At 45.3% G+C, this 14,454-nt stretch overlaps 1 protein-coding gene across 2 annotated transcripts in view; it reads left to right on the top strand.

Moving 5' to 3' along the window:
• Positions 1–452: 452 nt before the first annotated feature.
• GLS (glutaminase) overlaps positions 453–14,454 on the top strand; it is a gene marked incomplete at both ends in the record, with an annotated part of 48,998 nt that continues 34,996 nt past the window's right edge. The window contains 6 exons of one of the 2 annotated variants that reach the window (XM_079539002.1): positions 513–847; positions 4,672–4,749; positions 6,908–7,004; positions 7,460–7,581; positions 12,622–12,751; positions 13,794–13,873. In XM_079539002.1, the coding sequence (XP_079395128.1) occupies positions 513–847; positions 4,672–4,749; positions 6,908–7,004; positions 7,460–7,581; positions 12,622–12,751; positions 13,794–13,873 (842 nt within the window). Of the gene's footprint in view, positions 848–4,671; positions 4,750–6,907; positions 7,005–7,459; positions 7,582–12,621; positions 12,752–13,793; positions 13,874–14,454 lie in introns of both variants that reach the window. The other variant, XM_079539003.1, reaches the window with a different exon arrangement.

The following is a 14,454-nucleotide window of genomic DNA, read 5'->3' as shown; positions in this document are numbered from 1 at the left end:
CTTCGCCCGCCGACGCGAGAAGCGATGGGTAGAAATGGCCGTCTCCATGGCAACCCGGCGGGCCACGGCCCCGCACGGCACAGCCCGGGCCGCGGGGACCCCCGGGCGCTCCCGGCGCCGCCCCGCAGGTGCCGGCCCGGCCCCTCGCCCCCTCCCCGCCGCGGGAACGGCGCTCGCTCAAACTTTCCCCCTCAGAAAATGGAGGCGGCGAGCAGGGAAACGGCAGGGGGCGGGCCGACCTCGGGGCGGTCCTGGTCCCGGCCCCGCCACGCGCAGCGGGCCCGCCACTCCCCCTCGGCGCGAGGGCGGCACCGCCCCGCGTCCCCGCCCGCCTCCCTCCGCGCCCCGCGGGCGGCTCGTCCCGCGCCGGGAGCGGCGTCCCGCCCAGCCAACCGTCGCGCCGCCTGCCTGACAGTTAGGCCGCGGCGGCCAATCGGCGGACGAGGGGGCGGGCGCAGCGGGACGCGAGCGGCGCGGCGGGCCGGCGGCTGGGCAGTCGGCGGAGGCGCAGCATGATGCGGCTGTGGCGTGCGGCGCTGCTGCGGGAGCTGCGGCTGCTCGGCCAGCCGGGGGCGGCCGGCGGCGGGCCCGTGCCTGGGCCCGGGCCCGGCTCTCGCTCCCGGCGCCTCCTGCCGCAGCTCGCCGCCCTGAGCGCCGGCCCCGCCGCCCGCCGCGGTCCGGGCCCGGCGCGGGGTCTGTGCACTCGCTCCGAGGGCGCCCTGGAGGAGCCGGGGAAGGGGGCCCAGCAGCCGGCGGCCCCCGGCGAGCCCCCCGCCGACGGCGGCCGCAACAACAACCACGGCGGCGGCGGCAAGGAGCTGGCCGGAGGCGGCGGCGGGGGGGAGAAGTGAGTGCGGGCGGGGCGGCGGCGGCGGCGCCATGTGAGCGTCCGCGGCCTCCTCACACGCGGGCGGAGCGGGAGGGGCGGGCGGCGCCCGGCAGGTGCGGGGCTGCGGGCGGGGCTCGGCACGGTGCGGGCGGGTCGGGGGGGATCGCCCGGCGGGACGGGGGAGCGGGTGCAGGGCGGGCCGAGGGTGCCGCCGCGGGACGGCTGGCGGGAGCCGTGCCGTGGGGTTGTATTGGTCGATCGATCGATTGATTTTTCTCGCAAGAATTGGTGTCTGTGTCACCTCGCGTTGATGGCGGATGACGTCCATCCGCGGGCGCGGAGGTGGCGGGGCGCACAGTGCCGCGTGCCTCCAGCTGAGTCCGGAGGGGGGCCCTCGGCCACGGCCTGAGGCGGCCCCGGAGCACGCTGTGTGCCGCCGACTCTCTCCAGCGCTCTGCCTTACTGGTTCTTGGTCTTAAGCAGCTCCTGAAGGAGCCCCGTTCGTCCCCCGCTCCCGTCCGCTTTGGTTTCTTGAACGCGAGCTCAGCGCGCTGAACCTTCCCCAGGTTGGACGGATAACTGCAGGCCTCGTGGAGATGTGTTTCCTTCGGCCGTGCTTGGAACGTGCCCCTCTTCTGTCTCCTAGGTGGCCCGTGAGTCGTCTCACTGCTACCTCCGGGGTGGCCTAATTAAAACCTAATGCCGGGCTCCTTTCCCCGGCTTTGCCACGCCTCTTATCTAGATGAAGAGAAGCCAAAGAGGAAGCGAGACAAGCGAGAAAAGAGTGCTTCGCTTTAATGCGCAGCCATGCCTTCATCAGGCTCATGTTAAGAGGAAGTCAGAAGAGATTCCACGAGGTCAGGCAGGAACTGCAGCTTGTGGCTTATGTGTAGCTGTCCTTCGGACAGTTTTTGGTGTGAATTTGTTCTCCTGTGGGCAGGGGGAGAAGCTCCCTTGGTCTTTTCTCTCTCATCTCACCAAATGTCTGAGCTGCTGGGCTTGGGCCAAACCTTTTTTGCGTTGAGTTATGGGCTGCTTGTGAAGGCGATGCTTGTTATTTCAGCTAGCAGACTCCTTAATCATGCGCGTGCATCAGATTAGAGAACTATATAGGACGTAATGCACATAGGTAAAATACTATAGTTATACTATCTTTCATCATTTAGCTTCCTGTGTGAATTAGCTCTACGTGTAATATTTTGGAACAAACATTTCTGGCTGTGCCTCAAGTGGGCATGGCCTGAAGACTTACTTCCACTTTCTATGAGAAACACACATGTTGCCTTCAAAAACATGCAGGAAAAAAAAGCCCCAGTATGGCAGCTGTGGTGGTTGCAAAGGTGGTTTTTCCAAGAAGTAACATTTCCTTAAACTGAGCTTTTAGAATAGCTCCTGCTGATCAGCATCAGTTAGGGGAGCCATGAAATTTCTGACACGTGTGGGGAGACTGCATAGTCACAAACCAGTTAAACAGTTCTCACATTTTTGGCCTTTGACAAAAGTATGTGAAAGTCAGATAGTCATGCTTTGAGCATTCCTGCACAGTGAGCAAAGAACAATTGCATGAAACCTATAGCATGTAGCTACAAACAAGAAAAAAAACTGGGAACTGTTTCTTTGCAGTTCAGGTTGGGCAGGAATTCCTGGTGGCACATCGGCCACGCTCGTTCTAATTCTTCCATTATGGGGTTGCAAATATTTTACTTAAGCATTTGTACGTGGTACCTTACATGTAGAAGTCTTTGCTATGTTAATGCAGCGCAGGGTGCCAAAGAGGAGTGTTTGAGCAGGCAGGTTTCTGGGCTATCAGCTGGCCTGGGTGAGTGCAGGCTGCGCTCTGCTGGCTGCAGTGCAAGGGCTGCTGTGCTGAGCCGGTGGGTGGAGGGGGTCCCTCTGGAGGGCAGCAATCCCATGGCTCTGTGGGCTCACCTGGGGCTTGTTAAATTTTGGGAAGAAGAAATATCTGAGGTTAAGCTGAGAAAGCAGCCATTGACTGGTAATTCTGATGACTGAAGGTTGTGGATTAGAAGGTAATCGTTGCTTCATGCTTAAGTGTTTAAAATGCAGTATCCAAGCGCAGTCGTAAATGATCCAGATACGATCTTGTGTAACATGAGATAGTGTCTACTTCTGCTTTCAGTCTAACTGCGTTTTCCTTTTTGCATTTTATGCTGGACAGTAATAGGATCACATATAGTTCACCTTAGTATAAGCTACTTCTGAGTTGTGTGGACATGTTGTAAGGTGATGGGGAGGAGCAAGACAGTGAATTTTGAAGCATAGCTGACTTACGATATTGCTGGTACAAGCATATAGAATCCAGCAAAGCAAAACAGAAGAGTTGCTACCATTGTAATGTTTTTGTCTTAGAATCACAGGAGAACACTACTGTTGCTTTTCAAGGCCAGGGGTGAATTCTGGAGATAACTTTATGAATTTGTTTTGCTTTCATACTCAGGCTGGATTCCAGTGGAATCACTGGACATTAATCAGGCAGCTCTTCATCTCGCTGTGCTCAGCTATGCAGGTGCATCAAACTGCTGGGAGTTTTCATTCTACCCAAACTTCTCAGAGTAAGATTTTGAAGCAGCAGTTCACTAGGAACACTTTGATATCTGACGGCCATGTCTTTGGCCTGAAGGTTATGAATGTGTGGTGTTCTCTGGGTCTTCTGAGCTCTCGAGTGAACGGTTCCCCGCTGCTGCTGGTGGGCTCCATGTCCAACTGAACAGCAGCCACTACTCAGTGTGGTAGCTTCTGCAGGCTTCATACTGAGCTACAGATGGCAGCCCTGGCAGCTTTCACTTGTGTCTTCTGATTAGTAACATGTGATCCATGAGTAGCCTTAATATGACTTCATATCATGTTTTGTTCTTCACATCCCGTTTTGCATTTGTTGGCTATGCCTGAAGGTAGGAATGTTTCTCTAGGAGAAGGCTTGTTTATTTTGTTGGCTTTTTTTTTTTTTTTAGTTTTCTTTTTAGTTTCTTTTTTGCTCTCCCTGTGTGAAATGAGTTGGTAACTACTGTCCAGCTGTTCGAAGGCACTGTCTGAAATGAGAAGTCAGCTACATATTTGATATGTAACCTCTTGGTTAGAATCATAGTTGAACTTCTTATTAGAATAAAATCCTCCAGGGAGTCTGGAATAAGCACTGTACTGATGCAGAAGGGAAAACTGGGGGAGGAGTAGGGACTGCGAAGGCCTTGTTTTTGTCTTGATACATAAGGAACAGTGTGGAGCAAACTGTGGCATTGTGTCTAGCTCACGGGTTGCAGTACTGCTAAAGAAGGCTAATCGTACCTCTGGTTTGGGTTATTTCCTTTTTTTGTTTTGTTTTGTTTTCATTTATCAAGCCGTTATTGACATAATGGAATAAAGTGGAATTTCCACTGTAGTCAGGCTGTTCCCTGGGTGTGAAAAACGTGGCTCTTTCCAACCTGCGCTGAATAACTCTATCTTGCTAAGTGTGCTCACTGCCAAAATACCGCTTTTAGGTAAAGCAAACATGGGTTACTGACATCAATGACCTGACAAACTGCAGAGCAAGCCTTTCCACCTCTGTTTAACCGATAAACTTTATCAAAGGATAGACTGTTTGACACAGAGCAATTTTCTGTAAATATATCAAGTGCTGTCCTCTTTGCTTTGGCAGTCGGCGCAGAGCCGTTGTTAAATTGAGCTGACTGACCCAATATTGAACAGCAGCAGATGTGAAAGATATGGAAACTATTTCACTTTGTGCTGTGAAAGCTCCATCTCTCTTCAACAGATGGAAAAAAGCAGATAAAAATCTTGGTTACACGTCTAAAGCTTTTGTCTATTTTTCTGCAATCTTCCAGACAGGAGTTACATCTTCGGAGTAATCCTGAGTCCAAGGGGAACAGGGGGGTTTCCTCTCCCAGAGCTCCGGGACGCCGGTAACAAGTCTTGTTGCGTAGATGTTGTGCAAAACATCAAGTTGTTCTCAGCACTGAGCTGAGTTAAATGCTCCGTGTGCGTGGGTGAAGCTCAGGGCCGTAGTGTGGCTCTGTAACACTGCATGGCTCTAAAACGAGTAGATAGCTGCTGAGCTGCAATGCTGCTGCAGGAGGAGAGTTTGATCTGCATGTGGGTTGGTTTGGTTTTGCCAGCTGGGTCTGGACATCCCGCTGTCAAAAGATGAGCAGTGCGGTGTGCTGCGTGGAAGACGTGAATTTTCTGGAGGAAAAAGGGCGTTTGCTTGAGGTAGCTGTTAGTGCCTGCCTCGGTTGAGTTGCCAGGCTGTCTGTGCGTTAGTCAGCCAGCTCTGCTTTTAAAAAAAATCCAGGCTGGAACACAACGAGAGTTCTGTGGGCTTACAAAGCTGTCTTCTGTTCAGAGTATGGAAGTACGGCGTATTGCATTGGAAAATGAGAAGTGAGGTTTTTACTGCTGGTTCTAAGTGCTAGTTTGCAGGAAGGGGGGGGGAGGCGAGCGCAGCCGAAGGGTTGCCGTATGTTTAAGAGGTATATGGAGATAATCAGGTTTTTATTAAAAAATAATGAATCATGAGTGTGACCTGTTGTTGAACTACAGCAGGCGAGTGCTGGGAGCAGAGGGAGGCGTAGCACCCATCTGCAGGGCTGCGTTGGCCACCCGCGTTCTGCACTCCACTGCAGGGCTGCTTTCTGCAGCTCCCAGCCCTGCAGGCAGCCTTGCTGTGCTGTGAGGGGCCATTGATCCCAGGAAGGCTCTTCTGAGCAGGAGTTGCTCTTGTTTCTTGTGTGCATGTGCGTAGTGCTATAGAAATAGAGAAAATGCCTTGGGACAGTCTGCTGTTAGGTAGTAAGTCTAAAGCAACAACTTGCATGTATTATACTGTAGTAACAATGTATTCTCAATGTTAACAGATGATAGGATTGAGTTTTAAAATTAGTGGCTAACCTAAAGTGAGGCTGCATCCTCTGCATTTCCCTTATGTTTACTGGGGAACTTGTTGTTTGTTTTTTTTTTGTTTTTTTCTTAACTTGTGAAGCATCAACACACTACACTGGCTGTGTCAAAACTGACGTCAACACTTGAGGGTATTAAAAGGAAAGATGTGAAGCCCTTGGCTGCCGTTGCCTGTAGCCCTTTGGGAGCACACGGTTCCTAGAGCAGCCTTCCAGCTGCATGTTACAGAGCAGGGCTCATGGGAAGCCAAGGGATTGACTCAGCCTTGTGCTGTGACCTGCTGCAGGGGTGCTATGGGGTGTCCCAGAAAGGAGAAGCTGAGAGCAGGAGGCAGCTCTGTTACAGCATGCTGTTCTGGGTGGAATCTGATAGCTTTCCTTCGTGTCTCACTTAAAATGGAGAGCTAAGTTAGGAACCAGTACAGATGTACTAGAAGTGCATCTGGTAGTTAACACAAGGGAGAATAGGAGGGCCGCTGTATGGTACTGATAAACATACTGGCTGTTTGAAGATTTATCTGTACTGCATGGAACTTACACTGTCTGCGTTGCTGCTTCTGGTGCCTGAGATAGTTCCTGTTAGTGGATTATGCTGCAGATGGCTTCACTTGCTTTCACTGCAACTGATCTGGCCTACATAAGCTTCCAGAAAGACGGGGCACTCCTGGGAGTTCCTAAAGATAGGACTATTTTGAAGAAAATAATACGTGCCCATCACCTCTTGCCTTCTCTTGTCTGTGAAATTCTTGCATCAGTCTGCTCTTTGAGCTGAGTTACAAGGCATGCAGGTCTTGGAGTCTGAGGCATTTTTTATCCTCTATGTACGTAGCACTTCTGTCCTCTGTAGGATCAAGCAGAGGGAAATGCAATGAATCTGCTTCAAAACATTTCCAAATCCGATCTTAGAAAGACATTTGTCAGTAAAAAGGGGTGTGTTAAAAACGTTTCTAAAAGCATCATATGTATCCCTCTAGTGTTACAGTTTTTCCTACCTTAAGCTGAATTAAACCCTGATCATTGATACAAAAAAAAAAACCCAAAAAACATTGAAATTAATACTAGTAGTTACGTTGGTAGTTAAAATGTGTTTCCTTGTGAAAAATGCAAACGTATGAACAAAAATACTCACTGATCTGTGCCTGTGTGTGTTGTTTTTTGTTTTTAGTAAAGCGAAGCAAGGTCTCCTTCCTAGCTTGGAAGATCTGCTCTTCTACACTATTGCAGAAGGACAAGAGAAAATACCAGTGCATAAATTCATAACTGTAAGTTTACTGTTCCTGGGTGCTGTATGAGAGCTACCTGCTACAAGGTGTTTTTTTTTTTACGTTCTGGATGCAAGAACATAAATGAAGGAATCCATGTTACAAATGGGTTGCTGCAACGAGGAATGTGACTTTTCCCCTTCCTCAACGCTGTGTGTGTAATTGAATGAGAATTCTTGTGCTGTTAACTCATTTATTTGCTGTGCAAGAGAGTGTGCTTCAAAGCTTCTGTGTCTGTGGCCCAGCTCAGTGGTGTTTGCACTTAGACAAAATGCAGTTGGACCACTGTGGATTTTGATCCAAACCATAGCAGCCCTATAGCATATATCTTGAGTATTTTGATGTTGATGGTGCCGTGGCAGATAGTTTTTTATGTTAATAAATGAGACTGAACAGCAGAGATCTTTGCAATAGCGTCCATTTTCATTTTAGTAATTACTGACTTATTGTGGTAGGCACTCAAATCTACAGGATTACGTACGTCGGATCCCAGGTTAAAAGAGTGCATGGATATGTTAAGACTGACCCTTCAAACAACTTCTGATGGTGTGATGCTGGACAAAGACCTCTTCAAAAAGTAAGCTTTGTTGTCAGTGTTACTGTACAGCTCTGAATGAATGTTCTGTGTGTGTTACTGACATCTGTCTTGGGGAGACCGACGGTACATAGTGGTGTAGTAGGAAAGGGTCCAAGCACACACTCCTACTGTTAGTATTTTTGTAAAAACTTCTGTGGCTTCATGCAGCAGGCAGATATTGTAATACTCATCAGTGCTTAATGTATCAGCATTACCTGCATGTGTACCTGACCGCATCCTGCAGCTCTTACTCACATATCAAGTAAATGGATGCCATGTGGGTTATTTTCAATAAGTGCATAAGTCTTCTTTCTTTCTGCTTTTAATCTGAAGTCCAGGGAGCTGCTTCTGTGTAGTTCAGAGCATTTTGGTACTGAGATCAGAGCACGTACATAGGTAATTCTAAATGAGTATATGAAAAATAGCAAAGCTGAACTACTGCTATGCAGAGATGAGAACCGTAGACACTGCTTTGATTTGATTTGGGAAAGATTTATGTGCCTTATTTTAGTGATAGTTTAAGAGAAGTCTGTGTGTTTAGCTGAACAATATAAGCACTGTTCAGCTTGTCTTCCGTTCCTTCCAGGCACGCTCCTTCACTCAACTGTTAATGGCTTTTGAGCGCCAAAAGATTGTAACTAGGTGCTCTTAAATCTTGAAGAGAAGTTTGTAGTCTATTTGTGAGACCATTTTTCTTCCATTTGCAGGGTAAATGATGCTATATCTGAAAGTTCCTTCTTTCATTAAGATCTTCTTTCAAGATGATATATTTCTGTTCTGTACAAGCTTTTTTTTTTTTTGTTAATGGTGTACTGGACTCCTTCTTCCAGTAGTTTGGTGTGTGTATGTATATGTATCAATACAAATATGTGGGTATACACACACACACACACACACACACACACACACACACACAGATAATTGAGAAGAACTAGTGCTTCTCATACACGCATGCATCGAGGAGAAACTATGGGGAGTGCTGATAGCATAAACTTGACTAAATCAATTAAGCCCAGTCCAAATGAACTGCACTATCTATCGTTGTAACAAAAGATTTAACACCTTCTTACTGGTTTTACTAGATTGGAATTAGACTTAAATTGCCTTATTTTGAAATCTTCTGGCTTTTTGGTGTTATTCGTCTTAGACAAAAAAATTGGAGGAAATTTCCATGTTACAGTTAGAACAGTTCCAGTTTTTTGTCTTCTGTCTCCAGAGGTTCTGGAAATGAAGACTGGATACCCCAGTTCCAGCCAGAAGGCTTGTTAATTTTCTTGAAGCAGGTGTTGCATTAATGTAACATAACATTCTTTCTCTGTTGCTTGATACACTGGTGAGAAAAGTCTGCATGCTGAAAATGGTGCAGCATTCCAGTTAGCTGATGGTTTGCTTTATGTTTTTTGGTACTCTTAAAACTATGGTACTACTTAAAGTGTATAGATAAAACTTTAGCTGCTGAACAAATTAGCTAGTGATACGTTGGTCTGTGTGTATGGCAAAAAGGGGAAAGTCATAATGGAGTTGTTTTGGAAAGGGTGCCAACTTGAGTGAGAAGGTAGCTATTGAGTAACTGTTATGAGTTTAAACTTCATTCTTTTTCCTATTAACTGGCTTTTTAGATGTACTCTTTGTCACAAGGTACTTCGTGTCCTGTTCTGTTGACCTGGAATAGTGGTCTTGCTGGCCAAATCTCCTCTGATCTGCTGGTGGGAAGCAGCAATCTGGGTCTGTTCTGTTCTAAGCATCTGTTACTAGATCTCAAACAGGCTTATCTTTTCCTGTGGAACAGCTGTGCTGCTCTCTGAATCTGGGCAGCAAATCCTGGCGAAAACTTTAATATCAGACATACTTAACCCAGGTATTAATAGATGCTTTCTTCCTATTTGTTTGAGGAAATAAAAAGCTATTGATAGAAACTGTAGAGGACTTTTGCTATATTACTATAAATAACTCTTTTTTTTTTTTCTGAAGTTGCACTTATTTGTTTCTGAAATGTCAAAATATATTGTACACTTCACAGACATTATCTTCCTAGTTGGAACTGGAGCTTCACATAGTGTTCATACTGCACTTTTTGAATCGAAAAGATTTGCCCAGATCCCATTCTGCTGTATAGCTAGCCTAGCGATTCCTCTAAATCCATGAGTTCAGAGTATCTTGTTTTAGCAGGTATCTACTTTGCTTAGGAAAGCAATAATCAGCACTGGGAGCCAGAATTTTAAAGAGAAGGGTTAAACACAACAAGCTTCATGATAAAAGAAATAAAATGAACATAATTTCATGCTACGGGCCTATATATATTTTTTAAGAGAAGTTAAAACTCGAGCCATGGCTTCCAAATGATGCAGGTCGTAGGACTTGAATGCCAGTCTTCTGTTAGAGCACTGTGGAGAAGGCAGGGAGCTGAAGGGCACTGGGTTGAGGTGAGATGTGTTGTAAGCTTGACAGTTTCGCCCTTTGTAGGGATGAAGTAGGCAAGTCAGTTACAAACCTGTTTTGGAAAACAGATGTGATGATTTCTTACTTGTCACTAAAATATTCACGAGAGAGTCATCTGTGAATTTCTATTCTCTTTGCTCATCCATCTTTCTGATGGGAGTTGATTGAACTTAATCCCTGGTTTACCCTTGAGTGAAAATGGCTTGTTAAAGTGCAATGCTAGTGCGTTCCTCTGAATTGCACATCCCTGATAAAGCATGTGCAGATGCATCACGTGACAGTAATAGACAAAATTGCAGGTTATTCAAATAGAGTCCTTGCTAACCATACTTGTGTTTTTTCTAGCTAGCTTTATTTTGACCTCTTGCTCACGTGAACAGCAATGTGGTAGTATTGCAACCCAACTGCATTGTTAGGCTGATATTAAAAAGTTTGGGAAAACAGAGATTTGAGATGGGAAGGTAGCACTGCTACCTTAAACACTATTCATACATGCAGTATGTAATAAAGTCTACTTTGTTCTTGAAGTTTTCATGCTGCTCCATTACTTCTGAGCCATTCTTCTCTGAAGGGTAACATGGAACATAAGCCATCTACAGGCTCCACTGGGGAGACGTCAGCTGTGGAATATTAGAGGCTGGCAAGATGAATGTCCCCTATTGATTGAAACTATCAGTGCTGCATAACTGCAGCTCACTGAGAACTATGCTGTTTTGTCCATGCAGTAGTCATTTGCAGTACTTGGCTAGATGAACCAAACCCCTGTATTTAGTGCCTCAATTCATACAATTTGCCTGGATTAAGGAGATGCTGATCTTGGCAGTTACAGAAATGCAGTGAAGTCCTTAACCAGCATGGCCATTTCGGCAGTCAGTGCCTAGTTTAAAGCAATCGAATTATTTAAGATGTAAATTGGAGAGTATAAAAATGCCCTTTCTGCAGTGTTATGTGGTATGAGAGGAGTGTTTCAGCGCATGCTGCCTTCCTACTGTCATGTTGCTCATGCTCTGACTTCTTGGCCTATTTTAATAGATTTAGATTAACTTCATATTTTTTTTTTTCTAACTAGAGTATTTGATGGTGTCTGTATGATGCAGATCGTGTGCTGAAATGCATCTGAAAGTTAAACTTAATGTGTGTGTATATTTTTCCTTCTGCACACGTGGCTGCCATAATTGCTCTTAATTGCTTTTGAGAAAGGGTTGAACCACCTGCAGGAAGACTGCTGGGAACAAAAATGGGCAGGGTTTTGGCAGGCTGTGTGAAAAGGGAGGGGACGAGCATGACAAATCACAACAAAACCAGCTGAAACTGCTGTTTCATTGTAGGTTAACAGTTTATTACAGGCGGAGCAATTCTCAGATTGCCCACTTGTATACAAGAAACTTCTCTGCTGTTTCTCTTCCTCTGTTGGAGGGAAGGGCAGACCAGCATTTGGGATGGTTGTCAGTTGAATTTGCAATAAGGCATTTAAAGTACAAGGGAGTTCAGAGTGAAAGTGAAGCTTCTAAAAAGGGAAGGGGGTGCAAAGGGAGGATATTCTATCTGCCCAGTCATCTGCATGCAACTTTATTCTGACCTGGTGTTGACTTCTAACCATAGGATTACTGAAGTAGTGTTCGAAGTGATGTAATCTTTAATTGTTATGAGTTACTCCTAATTGGAAGAATGAAGTTCTCCTTCCTAGTAGAGCCCTGTATGTTCTTGAGTTCTCATCTGTCTGAAATAACAGCCTGCTTCTGCTTTTATGAACACTACCAGAAAGTGCAGTAGGAACGTTACAGATGTGTTAATTTGGTGTTAAGCCTGCCTTTCTCTTTCTTGCACTAGGATGGGGCTGTTAATCCCCTTTATCGGCTGTGCTTTAACGGTGTGATAACAGCTCCCAGTTCTCATCCTCTGCTGCCATTCACCCCACCCACAGATACAGCACTTAGCACGGCTTGTCTCACCTTGTGTTCTCAACCTCCACTTCTGCCGTTCCTCCTGTATCAAGTCCTTTCCATTTTACCCGGTTGGTTGTAAATGTCCCCGATGGGCTGATGTTTGGAGAGCGTGGGTGATGAGGTGATTGTGTTCTAGGTGAAAAGAAATCAAAAATGGTGGTAGTCTGAAGTGAGAGGCTTTGAGTCCTTTTCGGTGTTAATTTTTTGTTTGTTTTAGATGTTAGCAGGGACTTAATCAGTTCTTCTGTTCTGACAGCCCACGTGTTTTTCAGCTCAGTTCAGTTTGGTGTGTTGGCAGCTTCCTTGCTCGTTAGCACTCCTTTGAAGGAGAAGTAAGGCAACTCTCACTTGTGTTGGTCCGAAGGACTGGGTGGCTTAGGCCCTACTCGAAGGGAAATTGATGGTACTTTGCTGTACAACCCCACAGTTGAAATAAGAGTTTAAACTAGAGTGGCATAGAAGTGAATGTATTAAAACAATTATAAATAACTTTTTAAAATAGGGATGAAGAATTCCTTCTAATGAAGACCTATTATTTTAGGCACAAAAAAAAGTTTAATGGGACTGGCAGTCCTTAAGAAGCAATTGCACGCTGCTTAAGCAAGTCATCTTTTTGTCCAACTACTAATATTTATTTTCCTTTGACTTATTGCAGGTGTGTACAAAGTAACATTGTATTGCTTACTCAAGCTTTCAGGAGGAAGTTTGTCATCCCAGATTTTATGTCATTTACTTCACACATTGATGAGCTTTATGAAAGTGCTAAAAAACAATCCGGAGGAAAGGTAACGTTGCGTATAAGTTCAACTTGAAGCTTCTCTAGAACTCTTGATATTGACCAAATTTGTTTGTTCCTTTTCAAATAGGGGGCTTTTCTTCACGTTTTTAGCAGAATGTGAAACTGATAATTTGATGCAAGTAGTTGCAAAAATTCAATTTGTTTGCAGCTTGTAAACTAAGATAAAAATGCAGCTCCAAACCTCTGACAGTCTTTTAAAGTTGTTGGGCTGAAGACACAAAATAGTGTTGGTCGTTCTTAATTTTACCCAAGTTATAAAGCTACTGTATTACTTGCTACTAAGGCTGTCTGTAACTGTTTTTCTAGCCTACAGCCTGTCAGTTGTGTGAAGTAGCACAGCTTTTAAGTGCTAACTGTACTGTGGTTAGTAATTCAAGTTTTTACAAGTCCTTGTTTTCAGTGGTTAATTGAAAACTCCAAACTTTGTTAGAGTTTTGTTATTTGAAAATCCTAAATATGCCATAAAATTGGACACGGGTTGGTCTTAGAACATGCTGAATCATAGAATGGCTTGGGCTGGAAGGGACCTCAAGGATCATCAAGTTCCAACCTCCTGCCACTGTCAAGGCCACCAAGCTCTGAATCTGGTACCAGACCAGGCTGCCCAGGGCCCCATCCAACCTGGCCTTGAACACCTCCAGGGATGGGGCATCCACAGCCTCTCAGAGCAGCCTGTTCCAGCACCTCACCATCTCTCTGAAGAACTTCCCCGTGACATCCAATCTAAACCTTCCCTCCTTCAGCTTTGAATCATTCCCCTTGCCCTATCACTATCTACCCCTCCTGTGTTTATAATCCCCTTTTGTTGAAGTATGTATTTCCATCGGAAAAAATACTCCGTTTGATAATGGTCTCATCAGTATAACAACTTATAAGAGTTCTTAGGTTTGCTTTGTGATGATTTGGGATAATACAGTTGTACCTCTCACATCCTCACCACGTGCAGTTATTACCATAGACATACACTAACATACAGTTAAATATTTTGGATGATGTAACATCTCTCTTTTTGTTTTTTGTTATGATAGGTTGCTGACTATATTCCACAGCTGGCCAAGTTCAGCCCTGACTTGTGGGGTGTGTCACTTTGCACAGTGGATGGGCAGAGGTATATTTTTATCTTGGAAATTTTGCTGTTTCAGGAAGTTGAACTGTTTGATAGATGCAGCACTTCCTGGTATCCCATGTTTTAATAAAGAAAGAGCATTGTAGGAGTTGTTTAAGAGGTAAAATCTACTTGGACCTTATTCTTCTTTGTTTCAAATTTCTGCTGAAGCGAACTTAATTTTTGTTTTTGTAAAGAGTTGCTTTAAGAGTATTTGTAATTACGCCGTAGAGGTGGGTTATATTGCTATTAGGAGCTGGCAACAAATAAATAAAGCTGAGGGTAATGTCAGTGATCATCAGAGAACGAGGTAGAGGTGATGTTTATGTAGTATTAATCTTTGAAGGCTGATGATCTTTTGTCTAATAGCATCCATGCTTTGATTTAGATGTTACTTTTTTGCATTTTAATGTTGTTACTTTGTTACTCTACTCTTATTTTTATGGCCACTGTACGTCGCTGGGTGAATATTCTTTACGAAGGAAGTGAATATGTGGGAACTGGACTGAACTTCAATCTGATTTTTTTTTTTTGTTGTTGCTTCAGATTTACCAAACTGTCTCCTATTAGGGTGTGTATAGCTC

This window comes from Tetrao urogallus (assembly GCF_951394365.1).
Source record: "Tetrao urogallus genome assembly, chromosome: 8".
NCBI classification, from domain to species: domain Eukaryota; kingdom Metazoa; phylum Chordata; class Aves; order Galliformes; family Phasianidae; genus Tetrao; species Tetrao urogallus.
This window is presented reverse-complemented; position numbering and strand designations above follow the sequence as displayed.